The 27,356-nt window shown below is 41.7% G+C and overlaps 1 protein-coding gene across 2 annotated transcripts in view; it reads left to right on the forward strand.

Moving 5' to 3' along the window:
* Window positions 1-27,356, forward strand: part of TDRD7 (tudor domain containing 7) — a 144,754-nt gene that overhangs the window by 69,877 nt on the left and 47,521 nt on the right. For both annotated transcript variants that reach the window (XM_070794795.1, XM_019966247.2), the window contains exons 9-15: window positions 4,119-4,230; window positions 7,642-7,844; window positions 9,933-10,067; window positions 11,954-12,040; window positions 20,303-20,437; window positions 22,793-22,903; window positions 25,073-25,575. In XM_070794795.1, coding sequence (XP_070650896.1) covers window positions 4,119-4,230; window positions 7,642-7,844; window positions 9,933-10,067; window positions 11,954-12,040; window positions 20,303-20,437; window positions 22,793-22,903; window positions 25,073-25,575 — 1,286 coding nt within the window. The remainder of the gene's footprint in view (window positions 1-4,118; window positions 4,231-7,641; window positions 7,845-9,932; window positions 10,068-11,953; window positions 12,041-20,302; window positions 20,438-22,792; window positions 22,904-25,072; window positions 25,576-27,356) is intronic.

Here is a 27,356-nt window from a genome sequence, read left to right on the forward strand (position 1 = left end):
ATGTCAAAAATAATAATAATTATCCCTGTCAGCTTTTAAGTCAGTGATAGTTACATTATCTTAGAGTTTTAGTTTAAACAAAGAAAAAAATTCTCCTCCATTGGAATACCATAACCCATGATATAATTAATCAGGAAAAAAAACAAACCTGTATTCCTATTCCTCAGGGTTACCTAATGAATACTGATCAGAGCTCTGGGGGCTTCTTATCAAGGTCAATACTTGGAAATGAGGGAAATCATACAGATTGGAAGAGATGACATTCTCTCCTGTCTTGCACAGCCAGCTGAGGGGAACCCCAAATAAGACTTGACCATGCCCCAAGTCTTGCCCTCATGGTCATCTCGGAAAGGTCAGAGGGCTCTCTCACTAGTCTCTTCCATCAGAGGCTCCAGTACTTCCAGACTTGGCCACATTCATGGTGACCAGCCCCTGCCCTGCTGCCTTTTCCTTCCTTCACCTTATAGACCCAGAATGAGAACTTGCTCATCAAGGCACAGTTTTGTCTAAACTTTGAAAATCAGGGTTAGCACATCTCAGAACGCGTAGCACTGCAGGGGGTGGGCAGTCCAGATGATTAGGACCCCAGTCAGTATGTAGCCCGGTCACTAGTGTGTGTTCAGTGAGAAACCCGAGTGATCTCTGGATGATGGGGAATAACTGTCCTAGATGTTAGCTCAGCCTCAGTCCACTTCCTGACTGTTTCCCTGCCCTTAGGAAGTTCAAAACTTAGCTGCTTGAATGCACAGGGATTGCTTATGAAGAGAAGAACCGTACAAACCCTGATGATATGTTTAGTGTGTTAGGGTTTATAGTAAACACTGCGAACCCTCCACAAGGACATCCCCCAGTCTGAGATCTATAGGGCAAAAATCGCTTGGGCCTCCCTTCCTTCCTTACCTCTGCTTTGGGAATTTAAACTCTGGAGTCAGTTAGACCTGAGTTTGAGTCCCAACTCTGCCACTTCTAGCTGTGTGACCTTGGGACTTCTCTGATTCCTTACCTATAAAATCAGACACTATCATCATGCTGGTATCTGCCTGTTATACTTGTCATTCATTGTTTTCCATTGTCTTAGGGAAAGAGACAAGACTGACAAGGCTTGTCCTCGAGAAGCTTTTATGCCAGTAAAAGAAGACAGATAATGAACAAGTATACAGTAAATGAAAAGGCAGGGGAAAGCAGTGAAGGAAATAACCAGAGTGCTGCAATAGAAAATAACTGAAAGAAGGGATAGCAGGGAGATGTTATCTGGTTTATTTGTTTCAAAGGTTGTTCCAGTGCCTATGTGGGGCATAGGTTGTAGTGCAGGGCAAAGATCAAAAGTAAGACCAGTTAGTTGGCTGTTGTAGTAACCAGCAGTTGCAACCTGAATTAGGGTGGAAACAGTGGAGACAGAGGTAACAAGACAGACTCAGGATGTGTTTGGAGGTGGAACTGACAGGACACTAATTCATTGGATGTGGAAGAGAAGAAAGGAGAAGGTTCAGGATGGCTGATGAATTCAAGGCTTGAGCAGCTGGGTGGATGGTCATGCCATTTATTGAAAAGAATCAATATATAGGAAAATAAAGAATTTTGTAGGACTATTCATGCATTGGAGAAGGAAATGGCAACCCACTCCAGTGTTCTTGCCTGGAGAATCCCAGGGACGGGAGAGCCTGGTGGGCTGCCGTCTATGGGGTTGCACAGAGTCGGACACGACTGAAGCGACTTAGCAGCAGCAGCAGCATTAGGTTTGAGAATAGCTGTCTGATTTCCTGGATGAGCCTGGAGCTCAGGGAGAAGTCAGGACCAGGGGTGGGGACATCGGCATGTAAGTGCCACTTGAAGCCCTGGGACTGGGTCAGGTCACCTAGAGGAAGAATCACTCATAGAGCAGAGAAGAGTACCCAGAACCAGGCTCTGAAACACCTCAGCATTTAGATGGAGGGCATGAGAGGAGCAAAGGAGACTGTGAGAATGGCCAAAGAATGAGGAAAACCAAGACGACCATGTCATGGGAACCAGAACAGGAAAGTGCCTCTTGGAAGACAGAACAGGAAGCACCCGGCTGTGTCATTGCTTCTGAGAGCTGTGGGCTGGTGTTAGGAATAAAAGGAGTAGCTTGGTGTGTTGTAGATAGTAAGCTCTTTAAGACAGCAATAGTTGTGGCAATCCTGGCCTTATCTTGTTCCCATATCCCCGTGAACCAGACAGAGATGAATTTTACCCCTTACTAGGAGAAGGAAATGGCAACCCACTGCAGTACACTTGCCTGGAGAATCCCAGGGACAGAGGAGCCTCGTGGGCTGCCGTCTATGGGGTCGCACCGAGTCGGACACCACTGAAGCGACTTAGCAGCAGCAGCAGGAGAAACACTAGCTACTCGACAAGTCTTGTTTCTCTTGAATTTTGCTATCCCTGACAGCAAGTATCCATCCCCTCCTTGATTTCCACAGATTTTGGTGAACATGAGAAACAGGAGCTGGCGATCACTCCTCAGGTTGGTGCCAGTTTTACCTGGTCCAGACCCACGTCCCAGAGGTGTCTGCTGGTTATTACTCAGAAGGCACTGTGAGACCTGTGGCCACTTGAGGGAGCCAGAGAGCCGGGAATGCACTGGGGCCCAGCGCGAGGCTAGGGAGCCTGCGTGTGCTAATCCCGGGGCTGGAGGGCAGAGGGCTGTGAGAGTCTAGCCGGACATCCACGGGCAAACGTTTTATGAACTGCAGCTGACGTGCGAACACATGGTATCGTGATTCCAAAGAATAAAGAAAGAAAAGAAAAGCTTCAGAGTTATAGAAACCCTTTGAAGATTTAGAACAGTATTCTTTTGTCTCTTGCTGCTGGGATTACATTCTGAATTGCCCGGGAATCATGATTTCACATATTATGTTCTATTCTCAGAACATGTTGTCTCCATTTTAGGCCTAGGAAGAGCAGAATCCAAGTTGTGGGTGGTGATTACTATTAAAGGAAACAAAAGCTGTGTGGATCCTGAGGTTTTGGGGAAGGAAATGCAGGTGCTAATTTGGGGTTGAAGAAATTGCTGGCTGCAGTGTGGGGACCCTGCCAGGGATTGAGGCCTCAGGGAGCACTGAGTCAAGATGTGAGCTCTAACAGATGATCCTTTTCAACCTGGAATACACAAGCCCCACAGCCCCAGTGATCAGGTGGCCAGGGAAAGACTAGTTGTCTCTCTGTGCTTTTCTTCCTTAGATTCTCTGATGGGGGAGAGTTTTTGTTTTGTATACTTAATACCAGAATCTCAGTACTCAGAAGCTGTGGACTTTATTTTACTGCAGAAAGTAAAACTCTTTGGTATTTCTTTGCCATGCCTTTGCCCTGCTTTGTTTTCTCTTGTTTTTGTAATAACTATCATCTGCTTTAATTAGAGAAGCATGCTAAATTTTCAGCACTTTCCCTCCTATTCCTAGGTGTCATTCTAAATCAAAGCTTAAGGTCTCTAGATTTTATTTTTCTCCAAAAGGAAAAAGGCTTTGGTTATATAGTCCTTTTCAAATAAAGTTTTATTAATACACTAAACATACTTTCCAGGCTCTCAAGTGATCTGTGTTGGTGATGAGAAAGCATCATGCAGGTTTCTGTAAACACAGAACTCTGTCCAGCAGACTTGGAATCTTTTCCTGAGCTGGATGAAAGCCTAACCCAGCTTCCCAGCCCTGAGAAAAAACGGAATTATCTACTTTTACAGTGTAGGATTTCATGTTATCCAGCTGCAACATAATTGCTGTCATAGACACAGTCTCAGTCCCTGAAAACATGACAGCTGAGAGCAGGCCATCGTAAGTGCTGCTTTGAGGGTATAGAATCTGACAAATACCCCAGTGTGTGCCTCCTCTAGAAACAAATAATGGAGGGGTGTAAATCAGAAAAGAAGGAGGTGATGTAGGCATTATGATAGTAGGGCAAGAGTGGAGCAGCCAGGGATGGCAGATCAGATATGTGTGCTGCTGACAAGCTAACAGAAGGCATCGGAGCTCCACAGTCTTCCCTCTGCTCCCTGTTGGTAAAGGAGTAAACTGAAGCCAATTAAATGCATCGTGAGTTTTTTTTTTAAGAAGTAAGGATAAAGAATTTTATTTGAACCTAAACATTGTTTCTGTTATCATTAGGTATGCTATGTTGACTATGGTTTTAGTGAAAATGTTGAAAAGAGCAAAGCATACAGATTGAACCCGAAGTTCTGTTCACTCTCATTCCAAGCTACAAAGTGTAAGCTTGCAGGTAAAAAGAAACTTTTTTAAAAAGCTCTCCACTTTGGTGTGTATTATCATTGTACTTTGGGGTAGTTAAATCCTAAAGCATACTAAGTATTTCCAGGTGTTAAATGTGTTATTTCTTGAAAGGTATAAGTAAATTCATGTTTAATGTTCTCTCCATAGGATATGATCATTATAAAAATGTTATAATGTTTTTATATATTTTTTGTTGCATTATACATAACATATGGGCTTCCTTTGTAGCTCAGTTGGTAAAGAATCTGCCTGCAATGAAGGAGACCCGGGTTCAATTCCTGGGTTGGGAAGATCCCCTGGAGAAGGAAGTGGCAACCCACTCCAGTATTCTTGCCCAGAGAATCCCATGGACAGAGGAGCCTGGCAGGCTATAGTCCATGGGGTCACAAAGGGTCGGACACGACTTAGCGACTAAACCACCATTCAGACCACCACCATACATAACAGATAGCATATTTAGTGTTATTATTCGGAAATCTACTGGACATCTGAGAGGGTTTGGTGGTTGTTGCCCTAACTGCCCTAGCAGCAGCTACTCGAGGCCCTGTATTGTGGGATTTGGTCAGTTTAAATTGTGTCATTCAACCTGCTGTGAAGTGACTCCCAGCTTTCCTACTGAGATAGACTCTGTTCAGTTCAGTTCAGTTCAGTTCAGTCACTCAGTCGTGTCCGACTCTTTGCGACCCCATGAATCGCAGCATGCCAGGCCTCCCTGTCTATCACCAACTCCCAGAGTTCACTCAGACACGTCCATCGAATCAGTGATGCCATCCAGCCATCTCATCCTCTGTCGTCCCCTTCTCCTCCTGCCCCCAATCCCTCCCAGCATCAGAGTCTTTTCCAGTGAGTCAACTCTTCACATGAGGTGGCCAAAGTAGTGGAGTTTTAGCTTTAGCATCATTCCTTCCAAAGAACACCCAGGACCGATCTCCTTTAGAATGGACTGGTTGGATCTCCTTCCTGTCCAAGGGACTCTCAAGACTGGAAAAGGTCAGTTTTCATTCCAATCCCAAAGAAAGGCAATGCCAAAGAATGCTCAAACTACCACACAATTGCACTCATCTCACACGCTAGGAAAGTAATGCTCAAAATTCTCCAAGCCAGGCTTCAGCAATACGTGAACCATGAACTTCTGGATGTTCAAGCTGGTTTTAGAAAAGGCAGAGGAACCAGAGATCAAATTGCCAACATCCGTTGGATCATGGAAAAAGCAAGAGAGTTCCAGAAAAACATCTATTTCTGCTTTATTGACTATGCCAAAGCCTTTGACTGTGTGGATCACAATAAACTGTGGAAAATTCTGAAAGAGATGGGAATACCAGACCACCTGACCTGCCTCTTGAGAAACCTATGTGCAGGTCAGGAAGCAACAGTTCGAACTGGACATGGAACAACAGACTGGTTCCAAATAGGAAAAGGAGTACATCAAGGCTGTATATTGTCACCCTGCTTACTTAACTTATATGCAGAGTACATCATGAGAAACACTGGTCTGGAAGAAGCACAAGCTGGAGTCAAGATTGCTGGGAGAAATATCAATAACGTCAAATATGCAGAAAGACTCTGTAGGTACTGCTTATTACCATGGAGCACCCTCTCATGCACTCAAGCACAAGCCTGGCTGTAGGTCACGGTCAGTCTCTGGCACTGTCAAGTATTACTGTTTTTTCTTTTTTCCTCCTCGAGGAGGCATAGAGAAATGCATGTGTGTGAGGATAACGTGTCGGGATGGCCTAAAAGTCTGAGAGACAAATGTTAATGTTGTGGAAAGGCATGGAAATATGTGTGCATCATGCAGGATAGCTGGATTTAGATTCAGAAAATGATATAAATTGTTTTCATGAAAATTAGACCTGTGAAGAAATACCTCCTCCCAGCAGGGCTAAGTCTCTGCGTCAGAGGAGCTAGATTCGGCTCTGTCTGTGAGATATATCCTGAGTAACTTTAAAATCTTGTGACAAACTTGTGGAAGTTGGTTTTGAAAAGAACATACCAGGAGTACAGGTAAAGATTTGGGATGCTGAAATGAAAGGTTTAATAGAAGCTTAACTATGGAGAAGGCAGTGGCACCCCACTCCAGTACTCTTGCCTGGAAAATCCTATGGACAGAGGAGCCTGGTAGCCTGAAGTCCATGGGGTCACTAAGAGTCGGACACAACTGAGCGACTTCACTTTCACTTTTCACTGTCACACATTGGAGAAGGAAATGGCAACCCACTCCATTGTTCTTGCCTGGAGAATCCTGGGGACGGGGGAGCCTAGTGGGCTGTCGTCTATGGGGTCGCACAGAGTCAGACACGACTGAAGCGACTTAGCAGCAGCAGCAGCAGCTATGGAAAACAGGATAAGAACAAGAGAAAGGTATGTCATAAGCAATCTGTGAACTTTTGCTTATGGATTTAAAGGGGGAAAACATAGAAATAGACACTGTAGTACCATTGGAGAAGTGATGCCCTAGTTTAATTAGTTTTTTAATAGATTAACTTAAACTCCAGAACTTTGGCCACCTCATGCGAAGAGTTGACTCATTGGAAAAGACTCTGATGCTGGGAGGGATTGGGGGCAGGAGGAGAAGGGGACGACAGAGGATGAGATGGCTGCATGGCATCACTGACTCGATGGACGTGAGTCTCAGTGAATACCGGGAGTTGGTGATGGACAGGGAGGCCTGGCGTGCTTCGATTCATGGGGTCGCAAAGAGTTGGACACGACTGAGCGACGGATCTGATCTGATCTGATATATGATCTATGAAATTACAATTTTCTAAGAATAAAGAATAATTAGACTATGATAAAATTCACCTAATACCCATATTACATTAAACAATATTTAATCTTTCTTTCATAAATCAAAAAGTCCTTTGGTATTCTCAGTGCCATCATGGTGTACTTGAAAATAAAGGGAGAGGGGAGGCTATCTAAATTTTCAATAAATGCATGTTTGTGAAAGAAATAATTGTGTATACTTACTTAGAAACTGAAAAAAAAAACACCAAGGTTATACTTTTAGGAAGAATGTTATAAACCCATGACTATAAGACATAATTGGTTGCTAATTTTTTATATGCATTAGTCTCTTTGTTTTAAATATGTGCTTGTAAATAAAGTGAAGGCTATTTCTCCTAAGGTAGAAATTCAGATTGATCATCAACTTCTCTTCGTGCTGTAAGATTGCCTGCAGCTAGTGTAATCATTCAAAAAGACTTTCACATTATAGTGAATATTTTTAAACCTAAGGCTGGATACTACAAAGAAGTTTGTAAAACAAAGCTTCCCTATAAAGTTTAAGAATTTTGTAGTAGATTCATAATTGTAGTAAGTAGACAGAATGAATTCAATCAGTGTTTCTTAAAATGTTTCTTCTAATTAAATAGAAATTTAAATATTCAATATTTTTCAGGGTTGGAAGTTCTAAGTGATGATCCTGACTTAGTGAAAGTGGTGGAATCTTTAACTTGTGGGAAGATCTTTGCAGTGGAAATACTTGAAAAAACGGACATTCCACTGGTTGTTCTGTATGATACCTCAGGAGAAGATGACATCAACATCAATGCCACCTGCTTAAAGGCCATATGTGACAAGTCACTAGAGGTTCACCTTCAGGTACCGCCATGACCCCTGCTGTCTGTTCACACATATCACAGGAAAGAAATTCACCAGAATAGAATGTGGTACATTTTAGGCTAACATTAGATACAGACAGAATACATATGTATTGAGAAAAAAAGATAGAGGAGAGTTAAAAGTAGGGGGAAATGCCAAACCATAAAGAGTAATTGTTAAGAATTGGATTTTTATTTTATTTCTGAGTTCCTACAAAGAGCATATATTAATTTTATATGAAATTATTTTGCAAATATAAGGGAAGATAATTCAAAAGAAGGGAAAATTAGATCAGTGAAGATGTTCATTGAATTGCTAGCTTTAGCATTTTTAAAATGTGAAGAACATAAATTTCTGCAGGAAAGGACACTTTTAAATAAATTATGGAGCAGCCACTCTAAAGAATAGGATTAGGTGTTAAAAATGATTATTTTAGAAACTTCATAACAACATTGGTAAAGTATTGTTTTAATTATCAATAGAACAACAGTGAATTTCCTTCATACTTCATATTATGATTTGACTAAAAGTGGCTAAAATTAAACCTTTTCTGTTTGTTTAAAGTTACTGAAATTCATGTGGGCCATTGGCAAGGATTAGAAAGTAGACTAATAATGGGATTGATCTTTTGAGAGTTGTTTATTTTCATTTCTGTTAATATTGCAAAAATATTTATATAATAATTCTTTTTCTAAATTAATGGGACTAAGATCTTAGCATCTGGTCCCTTCCATGGCAAATAGATGGGGAAAAAGTGAAAACAGTGACAGACATTATTTTCTTGAGCTCCAAAATCACTGCAAATGGCAACCGCAGCCACAATATTAAAGACGCTTGCTCCACGGAAGAAAAGCCGTGACAAAGCTAGTGTTAGTTGCTCAGTCATGTCTGACTCTTTGCGACCTCAAGGACTATAGCCCACCATGCTTCTCTGTCCATGGGATTCTCCAGGCAAGAATACTGGAGTGGGTTGCCATTCCCTTCTCCAGGGGATCTTCCTGACCCAGAGATTGAACCTGGGTCTCCCTCATTGCAGCTAGATACTTTACTGTCTGAGCCACCAGGGTAGTCTCAAATCTAGACAGCATGTTGAAAAACAGACATCGCTTTGCTGACAAAGCTCTGTATAGTCAAAGCTGTGGTATTTTTCAGTAATCATGTACAGATGTGAGAGTTGGACCATAAAGAAGGCTGAAACTGAAAGTGAAAATCGCTCAGTCGTGTCTGACTCTTTGCAACCCCATGGACTATACAGTCCATGGATTTCTCTAGGCCAGAATACTGGAGTGGGTAGCCTTTCCCTTCTCCAGGGGATCTTCCCAACTTAGAGATCAAACCCAGGTCTCCCACATTGCAGGCAGATTCTTTACCAGCTGAGCCACAAGGGAAGCCCAAAGAAGGCTGAGTGCCAAAATATTGATGCTTTTGAATTGTGGTGCCAGAGAGGACTTTCAAGAGTCCGTTGGACAGTAAGGAGTTCAGACCAATCAATCATAAAGGAAATCAACTCTGAATATTCACTGGAAGGACTGATGAAACTCCAATACTTTGGCCACCTGCTGCAAAGAGCTGACTCATTAGAAAAGACCCTGATGCTGGGAAAGATTGTGGGCAGGAGGAGAAGGGGATTACAGGGGATGAGATAGTTGGATGGCATCATTAACTCAATGGACATGAGTTTGAGCAAACTCCAGGAGATGGTGAAGGACAGGGAAGCTTAGCATGCTGCAGTGCATGGGGTCACAAAGAGTCAGATACGACTTAGCAGCTGAACAACAACAAAATTAATGGGGAGAAGATAAACCAGAGTTAAAGATATTCTTAGCCTATTAGGGGAAAGTGGTAATAATATAATATATACAAAATGTCTACTCTGTGCCTGATACAACTGAGAGCAGATACTCCTTTTGAAAGAGAGATAGCCAAACTAGTTTTTCCCATTTGCATTATGAATTTCATTCTATCCTATCTGTCCTCCTGCTTGCTTTGAAAATTGTAAAATGCAGAGAGACTTTCAGTGAACTACCTCTTCGGTAGGTAAGAGCTGCACTCTGTTCTCAAGCATGCTTGGTGTGTCCTTTGTTCCAGGTTGATGCCATGTACACTAATGTCAGAGTGACTAACATTTGCTCCGATGGCACACTCTACTGCCAGGTGCCTTGTAAGGGTCTGAACAAGCTCAACGACCTTCTGCATAAGATAGAGGAATACTTCCACTGTAAGGTATGGCTGAGCAGCATCTGTTTCCAAGATGAGTCCTAGCGTTGCAAACAAGAGGAGTCACTAAATTGTACTCTTGTAGTAAGTTTTGAACAGTTTAAGGTAGAATCTCTAAAATAGAGGGTAAGATCCCCAGACTTCAGAATTTGAAACAGAACCCCTCCCTGGTTTCTGCAGGGTAGAATGAGGATAATAAGAGTGAGTATCCACAGGGCCTGGCTCATAGAAAGTGCTCAATGACGGGTCAAGGTGCAGTTGAGGAGCCTACAGTGCAGCTGCCTGTGACTGTCGTCTTGTGCAGCTGGCTCCTCTGCCTGAACAAAGACAGAACCATGGAATTTACAAGGAGAATAAAACTTACAAGGAATCATTCCCCAAGCTCTTTATGGTCCCTGAGAGAACCTGTACCCTGGTAAATGTGGTTCTACAGTTATACTTATTAATAATCTCTTACCACCTGTAATGCAGGAGACTTGGGTTCGATCCCTGGGTTGGGAAGATCCCCTGGAGAAGGGAAAGGCTACCCACTCCAGTATTCTGGCCTAGAGAATTCCGTGGACTGTATAGTCCATGGGGTCGCAAAGAGTCGGACATGCCTGAGCCACTTTCACTTTCACTCTTAGATTGCCCTTTAATTCTAGTATCATTTTCTCTGAATCAAGATCTATAGAGGTTTTCTTTTAAGTTCCTAAAGGGATTTCCTTACCTCCATTAGGACATTGTAGTCATAATCCACAATATGCTGTGGTTTCCAAATGACTAAACTCCTGTGCCCTTTCAACTCTGACCCCCTTACTCTGGAAGTGAACGCTTCTCTCTAACCTACAGAGCACCCCAAGGGCCTCACAGCACTTGTACGCAGCATTGTTTCAGCTGTTTGGACGTTTATTTGCTTTACTAGAGTGTAGGCTTCCTGAGGGCAGAGACTGAACCTCCCCAGGTTCTGGTAAGTACCTAATTCATTTAGGTACTGTAGTATGTTATCTAGTGTCTTACATAAAATCAGTATTCCAAAATATTTTCTGAATTGGAATAAACTTGTGTTCAGACTACAGCCTAGAATCAAGACATTAGATCTGTAACTTTACCTCTTTCTCCATTGCAGATGTCTTATAGGTATCCCAGGAGCATTACTTAAGTTTGATTTGCTAATCTATCCTGGAGAAATCTGAGACACCCAGAAGGTGGACTGTAGTTATTCATTTACATGCGTGTGCTTATTATCTATAGTGATGAAAAGCACCCTTGATAGTTCTTAGTGCCCTGGGAACTCAAGTGGAGGGAGACATTGCCTTTGGGGAGAGTAGAAACATTTACCCTGAAGGAAAGAACCAATGGCAGGTCCCCAGCTTCAAGCTACAGAGAGGAGGAGGATGAAGATACTGAACTGCCACTGATATCCACATTTGTGTTGATAACATTTCTTTTGTTTTGGAATTAAATCTTTTCTTTGAATCTGAATGTTAACAGAAGAGAAGAGGAGGCCTAATGGACAGCTAATCTAACCACCTCCCTCTCATCCAGGCTGTTCTTTTTATCAGATTCATCCTCCTCCTTTGTGTTTAACTGATGGTGCCAGAGCCTGGATGAATCATCCTGACCTCCATGCTATCATTTTTAGACGTGTTAACAGGGCTGATTTATGATCCATGTGCAAGGAAGGAGAGTAGAAACATTCACTGTAAAGGAAAGAGTAGACGGCTGCCACCAACAAGCACAGGAGGAAAAAGGCCGGAGCCCTACAAGCCAGTACACATGGCTGTGTCCGCTGCAGTGCAGGCCTCACTGGAAGTCTGACCGTGGACAGGGAGGCAGTCGACCTGCACCACAGCAGTGGTGTGGCAACGTTGCTGTGAGTAATAAGTGTGTCATGTGTTTGTGTTTTGCAGCACATGACTTCTGAGTACTTCGTTTCATTACCCTTCTGTGGGAAAGTCTGCCTCTTCCACTGCAAAGGAAAATGGCTACGAGTAGAGGTAAAATTAGTCACTTGACTGTTTTTTAAATTTAAGATGAACTATTTCAGATGTACAAACAAGATTTTTTTGTTGTTGTTCAAAAAAAAATCACCAGTTTAAGAAATGAAACATAACTATTACAGTTGACCCTGCCTGTCGGCAGCCCTTGTTTTTACTTCCTCCCCTGGGCATACCAGCTGAGTGTGGTGTTTCTCATTCCTCTTCACTGCTTTATACTTTTACTATATTTGTGTCTATACAAACACACTTTTACTATCTGTGTGTTTCAAAATAGAAATAATCAAAATACAGAAATGAATAGTATGTATAATGTTGTTCAGTTGCCCAGTCATATCTGACTCCTTGTAAACCCATGGACTGCAGCATGCCAGCCTCCCTGACCCTCACTATCTCCCAAGTTTGCCCAAGTTCATGTCCATTGCATCAGTGATGCCATCCAGCCATCTCATCCTCTGACGCCCTCATACTTACAGTAATACTTACAGTAAAAACATAAATACTTAAAGTAAAAACGTGAATAAAGTATAACTGAATGAATGTTTTAAAATTTTATATAAATCGTAAAATGTATTTTACGAAAAACAAAAGAAATGCAAAAAAGCAAAATGGCTGTCTGAGGAGGCCTTACAAATAGCTGTGAAAAGAAGAGAAGTGAAAAGCAAAGGAGAAAAGGAAAGACATACCCATTTGAATGCAGAGTTCCAAAGAATAGCAAGGAGGAATAAGAAAGCCTTCCTCGGTGATCAATGCAAAGAAATAGAGGAAAACAATAGAATGGGAAAGACTAGAGATCTCTTCAAGAAAATTAGATATACCAAGGAAACATTTCATGCAAAGATGGGCTCGATAAAGGACAGAAATGGTATGGACCTAACAGAAGCAGAAGATATTAAGAAGAGGTGGTAAGAATACATAGAAGAAATGTACAAAAAAGACCTTCATGACCCAGATAATCTCGATGGTGTGATCACTCACCTAGAGCCAGACATCCTGGAATGTGAAGTCAAGTGGGCCTTAGGAGGCATCACTACAAACAAAGCTAGTGGAGGTGATGGAATTCTAGTTGAGCTATTTCAAATCCTGAAAGATGATGCTGTGAAAGTGCTGCACTCAATATGCCAGCAAATATGGAAAACGCAGCAGTAGCCACAGGACTGGAAAAGGTCAGTTTTCATTCCAATCCCAAAGAAAGGTAATGCCAAAGAATGCTCAAACTACCACACAATTGCACTCATCTCACACGCTAGGAAAGTAATGCTCAAAATTCTCCAAGCCAAGCTTCCGCAGTATGTGAACCATGAACTTCCAGATGTTCAAGCTGGTTTTAGAAAAGGCAGAGGAACCAGAGATCGAATTGCCAACATCTGCTGGATCATGGAAAAAGCAAGAGAGTTCCAGAAAAACATCTATTTCTGCTTTATTGACTATGCCAAAGCCTTTGACTGTGTGGATCACAGTAAACTGTGGAAAATTCTGAAAGAGATGGGAATACCAGACCACCTGACCTGCCTCTTGAGAAACCTATATGCAGGTCAGGAAGCAACTGTTCGAACTGGACATGGAACAACAGACTGGTTCCAAATAGGAAAAGGAGTTCGTCAAGGCTGTATATTGTCTCCCTGCTTACTTAACTTATATGCAGAGTACATCATGAGAAACTCTGGGCTGGAAGAAGCACAAGCTGGAATCAAGATTGCCGGGAGAAATATCAATAACCTCAGATATGCGGATGACACCACCCTTATGGCAGAAAGTTAAGAAGAACTAAAGAGCCTCTTGATGAAAGTGAAAGAGGAGAGTGAAAAAGTTGGCTTAAAGTTCAACATTCAGAAGACGAAGATCATGGCATCCGGTCCCATCACTTCATGGCAAATAGATGGGGAAACAGTGGAAACAGTGACACACTTTATTTTGGGGGACTCAAAAATCACTGCAGATGGTGACTGCAGCCATGAAATTAAAAGACGCTTACTCCTTGGAAGGAAAGTTATGACCAACCTAGATAGCATATTGAAAAGCAGACATTACTTTGCCAACAAAGGTCCATCTAGTCAAGGCTGTGGTTTTTCCAGTGGTCATGTATGGATGTGAGAGTTGGACTGTGAAGAAAGCTGAGCACCAAAGAATTGATGCTTTTGAACTGTGGTGTTGGGGAAGATGCTTGAGAGTCCCTTGGACTGCAAGGAGATCCAACCAGTCTGTCCTAAAGGAGATCAGTCCTAGGTATCCATTGGAAGAACTGATGTTGAAGCTGAAACTCCCAATACTTTGGCCACCTGATACGAAGAGCTGACTCATTGGAAAAGCCCCTAATGCTGGGAGGGATTGAGGGCAGGAGGAGAAGGGGAACACAGAGGATGAGATGGTTGGATGGCATCATCGACTTGATGGACATGGGTTTGAGTGAACTCCGGGAGTTGGTGATGGATGGGGAGGCCTGGCGTGCTGCAGTTCATGGGGTTGCAAAGAGTCGGACACGACTGAGTGACTGAATTGAACTGAACCTAGGTCCAAAGACCTCTACTTACAGGGAGTGCCTGAACCCATCTACCATAATCATATGCATATTGTGCGTGTGTATGTGTATGTGTGTATGATGTATTTTGGAGGGAAAGTATTCATAATTTTCATAAGATTCTGAAAGAAGCCAACCCTAAGAAGGTAAGAATCATTGCTTTATCGAATTTTAATACAACATAGCAACATTTTGATAACTTAATTGTACTGATTTTCCCTTTTAGTAAATCTTAATCATGACCACTTCAATAAAAGCATCAGTTTTGAAATAATTATTGTCATTAATGTGAATGTGTCTTAGAAAGTCGAGATCTGGGTATATGACTAAAAGTTATGTGCTTAGCTATAAACTTTAAAGCGTGACTTGTTAAAAAGAACACAACATTATTTGAATTTTAAAGCTCTGTGCTGTCTAGTGTATAATATAGAAATGCATAAATGCTTAATTTTTAAGCCTTTTATTTTGAAATAATTTTAGACTTTTAAAAAGTTGCAAAAATATTTCAAAGAGTTCCCATATACCTTTTCCTTTTACCCACCATCGCCAGTTGATAACATCTTGTATAACCATTATCAAAACCAGGAAATTAACACTGGTACAACATTATTAACTAATCTGCAGAACATACTGACGTTCCCAGATTGTCTTCCAAATGTCCTTTTTCTGGTCCTCCAAGTTGTATTTAGTTGTCCTATCTTAGTTTCCTCTAACCTGACAGTTGCTCAGTCCTTGTTGTTTGTGGCCTTTTGAAGAATAGCAATATTTTGTAGAGTATCTCTCAACTTTAGTTTCTCCGTGTCCGTTAGAACTGGGCATGGAACAACAGACTGGTTCCAAATAGGAAAAGGAGTACGTCAAGGCTATATACTGTCACCCTGCTTATTTAACTTATATGCAGAGTACATCATAAGAAACGCTGGGCTGGAAGAAGCACAAGCTGGAATCAAGATTGCTGGGAGAAATATCAGTAACCTCAGATATGCAGATGACACCACCCTTATGGCAGAAAGTGAAGAGGAACTAAAGAGCCTCTTGATGAAAGTGAAAGAGGAGAGTGAAAAAGTTGGCTTAAACCTCAGAGTTCAGAAAACTAAGATCATGGCATCTGGTCCTTCACTTCATGGAAAATAGATGGGGAAACAGTGGAAACAGTGTCAGATTTTATTTTGGGGGGCTCCAAAATCACTGCAGATAGTAATTGCAGCCATGAAATTAAAAGATGCTTACTCCTTGGAAGGAGTGTTATGACCAACCTAGATAGCATATTCAAAAGCAGAGACATTACTTTGCCAACAAAGGTCCGTCTAGTCAAGGCTGTGGTTTTTCCAGTGGTCATGTATGGATGTGAGAGTTGGACTGTGAAGAAAGCTGGGCGCCAAAGAATTGATGCTTTTGAACTGTGGTGTTGGAGAAGACTCTTGAGAGTCCCTTGGGCTGCAAGGAGATCCAACCAGTCCATTCTAAAGGAGATCAGTCCTGGGTGTTCATTGGAAGGACCGAGGCTAAAGCTGAAACTCCAGTACTTTGGCCACCTCATGAGAAGAGTTGACTCATTGGAAAAGACTCTGATGCTGGGAGGAATTGGGGGCAGGAGGAGAAGGGGACGACAGAGGATGAGATGGCTGAATGGGATCACCGACTCAATGGACATGAGTTTGAGTAAACTCCAGGAGTTGGTGATGGACAGGGAGGCCTAGGGTGCTGTGATTCATGGGGTCTCAAAGAGTCGGACGCAACTGAGCAGCTGAACTGAACTGAACTGATAATCAGGTTATACCTTTTTGGCAAATACTTTCTCATTGCATGCTCAAATACTTTAGATAAATATCTAGTATTACTTTTATTGCTATCAAATTGTGATTATCTACCTTTAGGGTAGCAGAGGTATTCATTCTCTTAATGATGCATGGAAAGGGAAAGAAAAATGATTAGTGAAAAGCAGATCCTGTGTTTAAGTGATGTATTTGCTCTTGACATTTTAACTTGTTTAACTTTAGCACATACATATTCTGAACTTATTCCATACATCCAGCCAACTTTATTCAATGCAGAGGCCATTGCTCTCCATTTCCCTGTAGAAGTGATCAGCCTTCACTCTGTACCATCTTCCAGTCAATTTTCAGAACTGACACTTGACTTCTGCCCACACTCCATCAGAGAGCCTGTTCTTGTGAAAGCATCTTTATTATGCAGTCAAATTAGTATCTTCCAGGTCTTGTCTTTCCAAACCTCTTTGCATCAAATAGTGGTGAAACTTGAAATTCTCTTCTCACTAAAGTACCATATTATCAAATGCTAATCTTCCTTGTGATAGTCTAATGATTCTTTCTCTTATTTTTCACCCAAAACCTCCCTCCATCCCCACTTCTGAAATGTCAGTGTCAGTGTCCCCAAGTCCTGTCTTGGCTTATCAGTCTTCTTGGCCTCTTTATCCTTCTGGGTAATCCTATCTCATAGTTTCAGGTACCATTTCAGCCCTAATGACTTCCAAATTAATTTCCAGCCCCTGGTGAACTGTAGATTTAAGCAAAAAGCCAGCCCAGTTGTTCATTTCACAAACTAAGTTCTGTGTGTCTGAATCCTTACCTTTCTCCCATGTCTCTGTTTTAGTGGCACCTCCCTTTGTGCAGCCATTCAGGCTGTTTCTTAAGAGTTATCTTTGAATCCTACATCTTCCTCAGCCCTGCAATGTAACTTATCACCAAATGCTGCTGATTTTACATCTTTGTCAATTCTTGCCCAGATCACTGCAGTACCACACCGTTTCCTCTGCCTTCACCATTGTCTTCCTCAAGTCAAGCTCTGTACCACTAAGAGTGAGCAACCCAAAATGCAAATAGTAACACGTCCAGCTTATGATGAGATTTACTGTTTCCACAGCACTACTTGTTTGGTAAACTGATCTCATTTAATGTTTGCAAAACCCTATTATCCCTGTTTGTACTGATGAGGAAAGTAACTCAGCTAATAAGTAGGGTAATTGACATGTAACTGTCTGAGCCACCAGGGAAGCCCAAAACAAAATCTATCAGATCCCAAAGCCCTGGTTAGCAATTTTATAAAGTTGACCACCTCATTCTTCTACTTAAGGCTTGACATTGGCTTCTAATCTGCAGGGTGAAGTCTCAGTTCTTGAAGACATGTCTGGCTCTGCTGACCTTCCCTTTGCCTGTCTCCCAGCCTCACCTCTTGCCTTGGCTGGTCTCTCACTTGATGCTCTTATGTAACCACAATGCTTGTAGTCACCACATGTGAGAAATATGTGTGTGCCTTTGCCTATCCTCTCCCCTCTATTTGAAATGTCGCAGTTAGCCTCTAACTAGACTCCTACCAATCAATCTGGTTTACTCCCATTCATCATTTAAGGTCCAGCTCTGAAAGGACATAAATTTGTGAAATTTACGAAACCAGTTTGTGAAAAAGGAAATACACGTGACTAATAAATATGATTATTTCTTTAAGTGACAAAAATTTACACAACTTAAATTATCCAAAGTGATTTGTTAGATAAGTCACAATGGATAGACTTAGGTAAAATTACATAGAAAACAAATGACATGAAATATTTTTATGAGACATTGTGTGGAAAGCAGTGAACTATGAAATAGTATCTACAAACATGTTGTAATTTTTGTAAATCTAATTTTTTGTGAGTCATAGATAAAAGACTAGACAGATAACTGTAACCTATAGTAGATGAAGAGTAATTTTTATATCATTCTTTTTAAGTATCTAAATGTTCTGTAGTGTAGGCATTTTACTGAAATAAGAAAAGTAAATTTTGGGAAAAAAAGTACCAATTCTAGGCTTTCCTTCCTCCTGAAAGCTAGCTCTAACACCTGCCTCCTGCTGGGTCAGTTAACCACCCTGTGTGTTCTCATCATACCCCACGCATATCTTCATTATCACCCTTACTACAGTATAGTATGGCATGTATTTGTCTCCTCTCTCACAGCACTAGGAGCTCTTTGAAAAGGGGTGGTATATCTCTGTAGCCCAGTTATGCCTGGATATGGCAAGCATCCATACCAATGTATATATTCGGTATGTGTGCATGAATAAATGAATAGATTTTAAAATATTGTTCCATGGGACTGTTTGTGTTTATCATGTCTTAAGAGGTTTAGAAATTTATGCTATTAATCAGGCATTACCTGGGACAGTAGAAAAAGGCTTCACTTTTGGTGAATATGACTTCAGGCTGAGAGTGACCCAGTTCTTGACAGTCATCGTATTGAAAGCACCACCACCATGCTTAGGTAGCAGTTGGTGCAGTTGTAGATGTGAAATCTTAGTCCAGATAACCACCCCAGTGGGGTTGTATTTGGCCAGTGTAAATATTTAACAGGCTTTTCTGGTGGTGAAGAGAAAGCCTTTCAGCAGGTAAAGAATCCACCTGCAATGCAAGAGACACAGCAGACACAGATTCAATCCCTGGTTCAGGAAGATCCCCTGGAGGTGGGCATGACAACTTACTCCAGTGTTCTTGTCTAGAGAATCCCATGGACTGAGGAGCCTGGCAGGCTCCAGTCCCAAGAATCATGAAGAGTTGGACAGCTGAGCAACTAAGCACAAACACACACAAATATTTAACAGTGGTAAATACCACAGTGGTATTTTAGGGGCGTATTAGGGAAAACTGGACTTCCCTGGTGGCTCAGATAGTAAAGTGTCTGCCTACAATACGGGAGACCCAGGTTCAATCCCTGGATTGGGAAGATCTCCTGGAGAAGGAAATGGCAACCCCACTCCAGTATTCTTGCCTGGAAAATCCCATGGATGGACAAGCCTGATAGGCTACAGTCCATGGGGTCACAAAGAGTCGGACACGACTGAGCGACTTCACTTTAGGGGAAACTGGGCATTTAAAGATACATCCAGAATCTTATATTGTAATGTTGCCATTTGACCACAGGTAGGTAATTATTCAGTATTCTTGGGCTTTCCTGGTGTCTCAGATGGTAAAGAATCCGCCTGCAATGAGGGAGACCTGGGTTTGATCCCTGAGTTAGGAAGATCCCCTGGAGGAGGGCATGGCAACCCACTCTAGTATTCTTGGGCTTCCCTGGTAGCTCAGCTGGTAAAGAACCCATCTGCAATGCAGGAGACCTCTGTTCAATTCCTGGGTGGGGAAGATCCCCTGGAGAAAGGATAGGCTACCCACTGCAGTATTTTGGGACTTCCCTAGTGGCTAGATGGTAAAGAATCCACCTGCAACGTGGGAGACCTGACTTTCTTAGTTCCAATTTTTAGTTAGGCCAAATGATACACATTATCATTGGGCTTTCTGACTAGGCAACAAAATAGCAAAATATGTTTTAAAAATATATAGTATTTACTTACTACAAGTGAAATTCTGTCTCTGAATTCTATTAATTTCCTGATTACTGAGACACAATAGTTTTTCTCTCCCTCATTTGCTAATATTTTGGAGAACTGAATCTTATACTCAACAACATATAATGATACACACCAAATTGTTTTATAATCAGTAGTGTCCTAGAGTTGCAAACATGGTAATTATTACTATATTTATGAATTAACAGCAAGATGTCAATTCTACTGTAAAAGAATATCTATTTGGGAAACAAGTACATTTTAAAATAAGAGAAAATTTAACCAGCATATAGTCTTTGTTGTTTATTATAATGCATTTTAGAGTTGTATGGAATGAAATTGAACAGAACTATTTTGGCCTGTTGGATATGCTAATAAATCAGCCAACACTTGTCTCTTCACAGATCACAAATGTGCACAGCAGCCGGGCCCTTGACGTTCAGTTCCTGGATGCTGGCACTGTGACGTCTGTGAAAGTGTCCGAGCTCAGGGAAATCCCCCCACGGTTTCTCCAAGAAATGATCTCAGTGCCACCTCAGGTACTTTATGTCCAGCCTGGGAGACTAACTGGAGGGAATTTGAACGCATTCATAATCACATTGTGAGATGCTCTCTCAGGTTTTGATAATGATTGAGCTTACAGCAAAACTGGAAATGATCCAAATGTGGAGTGGCTGACTGGGTTTCAGATGTAAAATTTTGCTTAAACAGGAAGGGCAGTCAGACTTAGAGAATGTTGTTTGATAAATGTTTTTTCAAGCATGTCGAGTCATCAGGCTATATTGTCCAGTTAGAGATTCTATTTTAATAATTAGATGACTGTGCTGGCTTCTACAGTTTCAGGATATTATATGTCAATATTTACTTCCAGAGTTCTTAATTAAGTAACCTGTCTTGGATATGTTTATATTTAATCTTTTCTGCATAGATTTAGAGGGCTTGCCTGATAGCTCAGTTGATAAAGAATCCACCTGCAATGCAGGAGACCCTGGTTTGATTCCTGGGTTGGGAAGATCCACTGGAAAAGGGATAGGCTACTCACTCCAGTATTCTTGGGTTTCCCTTGTGGCTCTACTGGGAAAGAATCCGCCTGCAATGCAGGAGACCTGGGTTTTATCACTGGGTTGGGAAGATTCCCTGGAGAAGTATTCTGGCCTGGAGAATTCCATGAACTGTATAGTCCACAGGGTCACAAAGAGTCGGACGTTACTGAGCGACCTTCACTTCACTTCCATAGGTTTCAGTGAAAAGATTAACCGTAGTCTATCATTCCTCTTTTGATAGAAATCCAGATGATAAGAAGTTTGAACACCTCTGGCCTCTGTACCCCTTGTTAGAACACCCATCCAGGGCCAGCCTTACCTAGAAAAGGTTCCCGGGGCTGGAGGGGAAGGGGGTCTGTCCTACTGCTTCTGAGTGTCTGAAGGTTATACAAAGTGTACCTTCTTGGTAAAAGCCACTATAATTTGTTCTATTAACCTTACGGGATTTGTTATTTGATAATTGTGAAGTTGGGAGAACCCTTATAACCAGCTAGGCCAAGCCTCTGGCTAACAGCATCTCCCTAAGAGGTTGAGAATAGCAAACAGATGGCCTTTGGCCAAGGCTGACCCATGAATATTGGATCTGAGCTGTTGGCTCGTATGGTGTTTTAAAATGTGAGTTAGTCATTTGCTTCTATCTTCTGAATCTAGAAAATGTGACTCTATTGAGCACTCCCTTTTATAGGACAGCTCTCTAAGGGAGCTTGGGAGTGCCATTCTCTGTAGGGGAGAGAGTGAGCTCTCCAGTGCCCAGGCCTCAACCGGCCTGCCTCACTCCCCCATGCACACCAGGTAGCATCTGCTCTCAGTGACCTTGCCACGCAGAAAGGAGCCTCATCCAAGGGGCACAGTGGGAGACTGGGGGCCCTCAAGGGTGAAGAGAGGTGTGACAGTGAGGGTGGGGCTCAGAGAGGAAAGGAGGAATGTAAGAATCCTGGAAGTATTCTTCACAAAATGGCCTCCATCAATTCAAAGGCTCCCATGAGACTGGAGGGAGTCCCTGGGGTTATCTTTTCCTCCCTGAGGTAGACATTCTCCAGAAGCTTGTGCAGTGATGGTGGGAGGTAGAAAGCATCAGGGAAAATGAGGCTTTTAGGTATCAGTGGGTTTCAGTTTTTCTTAGCCTGCTTAATTCTCATAACAACCTCCTTCAAAAGTGAAAGTGGCTCAGTCGTGTCTGACTCTTTGTGTCCCTATGGGTCCGTGGAATTCTCCAGGCCAGAATACTGAAGTGGGTAGCTTTTCCCTTCTCCAGGGGAATCTTCCCAACCCAGGGATAGAACCTAGGTCTCCCACATTGCAGGTGGATTCTTTACCAGCTGAGCCACAAGGGAAGCCCTCTTTCAAAAAAGTGAGCACAAGTGCCTGGGGTACTCTAGAAATGCTTCATTCAACAGTAAATCTCCACAAAGAGTTCTACAGTGAGTCAGGTTTCCTCCAAATGACACTTCATTTTTTTTTTTAAGTTGGACTTAGAGGGAAGACTTCAATGTAAGTCCTAATCTTGTCTTCATGACTTTGTGACCTTACTTACACAGGTTAGTATGTCAGTCTGTTTCACCGTCTGTAAAATCAGATGGCAACACTAGCCTGCCAGTATTGTAGTATTGTATTGTAGGGTGAGAAGTCCGTACCATGCCTTTATAACCCTGGCTCATAGGAATAAAGATAATGGTAGTAATATAAATAGGAACACAGACACTCCAGCCCAAGAGCTGTGATTGTCACTATTAGCTGTTGCTTGCTTTCTATCTTGGAAACATTTGACTTGTATGAAAATAATATTGACATTACTCTTAAGTACCTATTTTAAGATGGTGTGCCCTCTTTTCCATTGTGTTTTATTTTCAGGCTATCAAGTGCTGTTTAGCAGATCTTCCACAATCTATTGGCATGTGGACCCCTGATGCTGTGCTTTGGCTAAGAGATTCTGTTTTGAATTGCTCAGACTGTAGCATTAAGGTTAGTTATCTTAATGGTCTTGATAAACGGGAGCTTGTCAGCCAAAAGGACTCATTTGGTTTTTGTGAAAGAATTTTATCTTTCTGTAAACTGATGCTTTCACATCTGACACACTTTTGTAGTTAGGAGATTGATTACATGTGTAGCTATGACACATTTCATGGTTTAATTTTTATTTAAGAATTTATCCTGTATCTGCAGTATTATGTTTAAACCTTTTATATAATTTTTTGATTATTAATAAAGTAGCAGATAGTTTTCAGCTCTTAATTTGCTCCATGATAAGGAATTAAGTGCCCAACAAAGGACCACATATCTCTCTCTTTTTTTTTCTTTAAGATTTATTTATTTGTGTTTATTTTTTTGGCTGTGTTGCATCTTTGTGCCGCACGAGCTTTTCTGTAGTGGAGGAGAGCAGGGGCTACTTCCTTGTTGCGGAGCAAGCACTCTAGTGCGCTGGCGCAGGAGTTGTGGCACGTGAACTTAGTTGCTCTACAGCATGTGGGGTCTTCCCAGACCAGGGATCGAACTGATGTCCCTTGCATTGCAAGGTGGGTTCTTAATCGGACCACCAGGGAAGCCCTGGACCATATATTTCTTGATAAATGTTTCTAAAGCCCATTTAAGTAAGTCCTGTATGTCTTTTTTTTCCTAAAGTAAAATGAATTATAAACAAATTTTGCTTATAATCTTGGTTTTCTGTCTCTTTTCCTAAAACTTATATAAACTGCTTTCTTTCTTTCACTATTGTGTTTCTTTTTCACACTCTTCAGTCTGTATATCAAAAACACTGCTCATATTTCCAAGAATAGAAATGTAACATTAAAAAAAAGAAATGTAAGATAGTATTTCTCTATTTTAACTAATGTAAATAGTGTTATAATTTTATATAAGCATGTAACAGTTAACAGTGAAATGTCCTTGAGAAATTTCTTCATGAAGATCTCTCAGTTATTCTAGCCCACACTGATTTTCCTGTCTTCATTCTCCTCTAGGGCTTATCATGTACAGTCACACAGTTATGTACCATTTTGTATTCTTCAGTTGCCACACAAATATTGTTTTCTCAGCTAAATTTTCAGCTCCTAAAGCCAGGGTATTGGTCAATAAAAACATTTTTAGAGGTTGATGTTTGAAATAGTGTTTCTGTACCACTAATATCAAAATGAATTAACAGTCAGTACTTCATAAACCCTCAAAAGGATGAATTTAAATTGACTCCTCTTGCTACAAGGAAAACTTTTAAAGTAAATGACTTTAGAAGGATTGCCATGTTGGTGTTTCCTTGTCTTCACGTTTGTGTTCCTGCCTTAAATTTCTTAGCCCAGTTTGATAAAAGATAGAAGTATCTCATTTTTGTTGTTCCTAAGATAAACCAGAGGAGCTGGTGAGAAGAATTAACAGACACCCAGCCCTTGGGGGCACACAGCAGCCTAGTCCCAGGTACCAGCATGTGGGGCTTCTGTACAGACTCTCCCACTGCCAACAGAAGAATGTAGACAGGTCATCGGAGGTCTCCTGGGCAAAAGGTGCAAAATGGTGACTAATTTTGGCCTATTCAATGGAGCTTTCTTCCTCTTTTTCTCCCAAGGCCCCTCTCCTCTTATGTAACTAGGGAAGAGGAAGAGGGGTGAGAGCAGATATTAGGACCAAATAAGGAATTTGGACCCAGGGTCCCAAAAGATATGGTGAAAGGCAAAGCTTTTTCCTTCCCCTCCCTGTCTGAGGTGCACCAGCACTAAGCAGAATGCTTATAGGATGTTTTGCTATTTTTATTGTTTTTATTGTTGAAGTTGGATGATGAGCACATGGGGATTCATCATGATATTCTTTCTACTTGGAGTGTTTTAACGTATCATTAATTTTAAAAAAATTAGTCATGGTAATCAGACTCAAACCTTTAGCAAGTCATAGGTATTTTCAGTTTTTAGAGGTTAGTAAATTTTCCATTTCTACAAGGTGTTACTGGTTTCTAGACTGCTTGGACCTACGAGCTTATTCTTTGCTCCATCTGTGGTAGACAACTCATCTGACCTTAAATAAACTGATTTTTAGCAAGTTGGGTTTTTTGCAGAGTACTGTTTTTTAATATTTAAAGTTAACATAATGATCTCTAGGAATCCAGCATGAACTTGGATTTCTTAAATTGGTGTTTTGTGTTTTCCAAAGGTTACAAAAGTGGATGAAACCAGAGGTATTGCACATATTTATTTATTCACCCCCAAGAACTTCCCCGATCCTCACCGCAGTATCAATCGCCAGATTACAAATGCAGACTTATGGAAACATCAGAAGGATGTGTTTCTGAGTGCCATATCCAGTGGAGCCAGCTCCCCCAACACCAAAAGTGCGAACACCCCCATTTTGGGCAACACTGGAGAGACTTTCAGAAAGAGCCTCACAGATGTCCTCAAGAAGTCTGTGGTCAACCACCCCAGCTCTTTCTTTACAAAGGAACTGCCACCTCCTGTCCACTTATCCAAGCCAGGGGAACACATGGATGTGTACGTGCCTGTGGCCTGTCACCCTGGCTACTTTGTCATCCAGCCATGGCAGGAGATACACAAGCTGGAAGTTCTGATGGAAGAGATGATTCTGTATTACAGTGTGTCTGAGGAGCGCCATGTGGCAGTGGAGAAAGACCAAGTGTATGCTGCCAAAGTGGAAAATAAGTAGGTCCTTAGACAGAGCCTTTTATTCTCCTCCTAAGAAAAATCTGTAGAATGATACCAAGAGTCCTTAATCCCTGCAGGGGGACTTGTGTTAGTCTCCCATTCGTGCCTGACTCTTTGGGATCCCGTGGACTGCAGCCCACCAGGCTCCTCACTCCATGGGATTTTCCAGGCAAGGATACTGGAGTGCCATTTGGAACTACACAAATGGGAATTCTGAATGTGAAACGAGACCAGTGAATTATGTGATTTTCTAATATTTAAAATGATGTCGTTTAGCTGAAAATCTAATAACCATATTCCTGTTAAAGCCTAATTATATCAGAAGTGAAGGTTTAAACATTTTTTCTACTTTACTGTGAGAAAAAATATTTAGTATTCATATTTATTATTTAGGAAATAATGTTTTTTTATGGATGACTTTTAAATCTTAAAAATAAGATACTTACTGGAGAAAATTTAGAAAATCCAAAAAAGTATAAGAAAACAAGGTCAGCCAACCAACATAACCCGTTAAACTACTTATGTATTTCTTCTAGGTTTTTCTCGTATACATATTTCTACAATTAGTATGTTACTATATATAATTTCGGAGAAGGCAATGGCACCCCACTCCAGTACTCTTGCCTGGGAAATCCCATGGATGGAGGAGCCTAGTAGGCTGCAGTCCATGGGGTCGTGAAGAGTCAGACAGGACTGAGCGACTTCACTTTCACTTTTCACTTTCAGGCATTGGAGAAGGAAATGGCAACCCACTCCAGTGTTCTTGCCTGGAGAATCCCAGGGACGGGGGAGCCTGGTGGGCTGCTGTCTGTGGGGTCGCTCAGAGTCGGACACGACTGAAGCGACTTAGCAGCATATGTAATTTCATACCTACTTTTTTCACTTTAATATAATTCTGTGAACCGTTTTTCATGTGATAGCATTTCTTCATAAACATTTTTAATGGCTAAATATTCTATCATAAAGAGAAATCACAATTTACGTACCATTTTCTTTTTTATAGGTTTTTTTTTCCTCCCAGACTTTTCACTGTTGTAAATAATGTTGAACTGAAATCTTTGTTCAACTCTCTGATTATTTATGGGATAGATTCCTAGAAGAGAAATCACTTGTTTAAAGATTACAGGATTTCTGATATAGGCAGTTGGTTGCTTCCTAGAGAGCTTTTGCCACCTTTATAAGGTACTGCTGCTGCCGCTGCTGCTAAGTCGCTTCAGTCGTGTCCGACTCTGTGCGACCCCACAGACGGCAGCCCACCAGGCTCCTCCGTCCCTGGGATTCTCCAGGCAAGAACACTGGAGTGGGTTGCCATTTCCTTCTCCAATGCATGAAAGGGAAAAGGGAAAGTGACACGACTCTTAGCGACCCCATAGACTGCAGCCTACTAGACTCCTCCGTCCATGGGATTTTCCAGGCAAGAGTACTGGAGTGGGGTGCCAGTGCCTTCTCCGTTTATAAGTTACAACAATGCATACTTCACTGCTCTTTAGCTGTTGTATTTCCCTGGTGGCTCAGACGGTAAAGGGTGTACCTACAAAGTGGGAGACCCGGGTTCAGTCCCTGGGTCAGAAAGATCTCCTGGAGAAGGAAATGGGAACCCATCCCAGTATCCTTGCCTGGAAAATCCCATGGATGGAGGAGCCTGGTAGGCTACAGTCCATGGGGTCCCAAAGAGTCGGACACGACTGAGCAACTTCACTTTCTTTCTTAGCCATTGGACAGTGAGGCTTTGTTTAACACTTTCAGTCTGTTTTCTCATGTTTGCACTTTTGGATCCA

The sequence above is a fragment of the Bos indicus genome, chromosome 8, assembly GCF_029378745.1.
Source record: "Bos indicus isolate NIAB-ARS_2022 breed Sahiwal x Tharparkar chromosome 8, NIAB-ARS_B.indTharparkar_mat_pri_1.0, whole genome shotgun sequence".
In the NCBI taxonomy this organism is placed as follows: Eukaryota; Metazoa; Chordata; class Mammalia; order Artiodactyla; family Bovidae; genus Bos; species Bos indicus.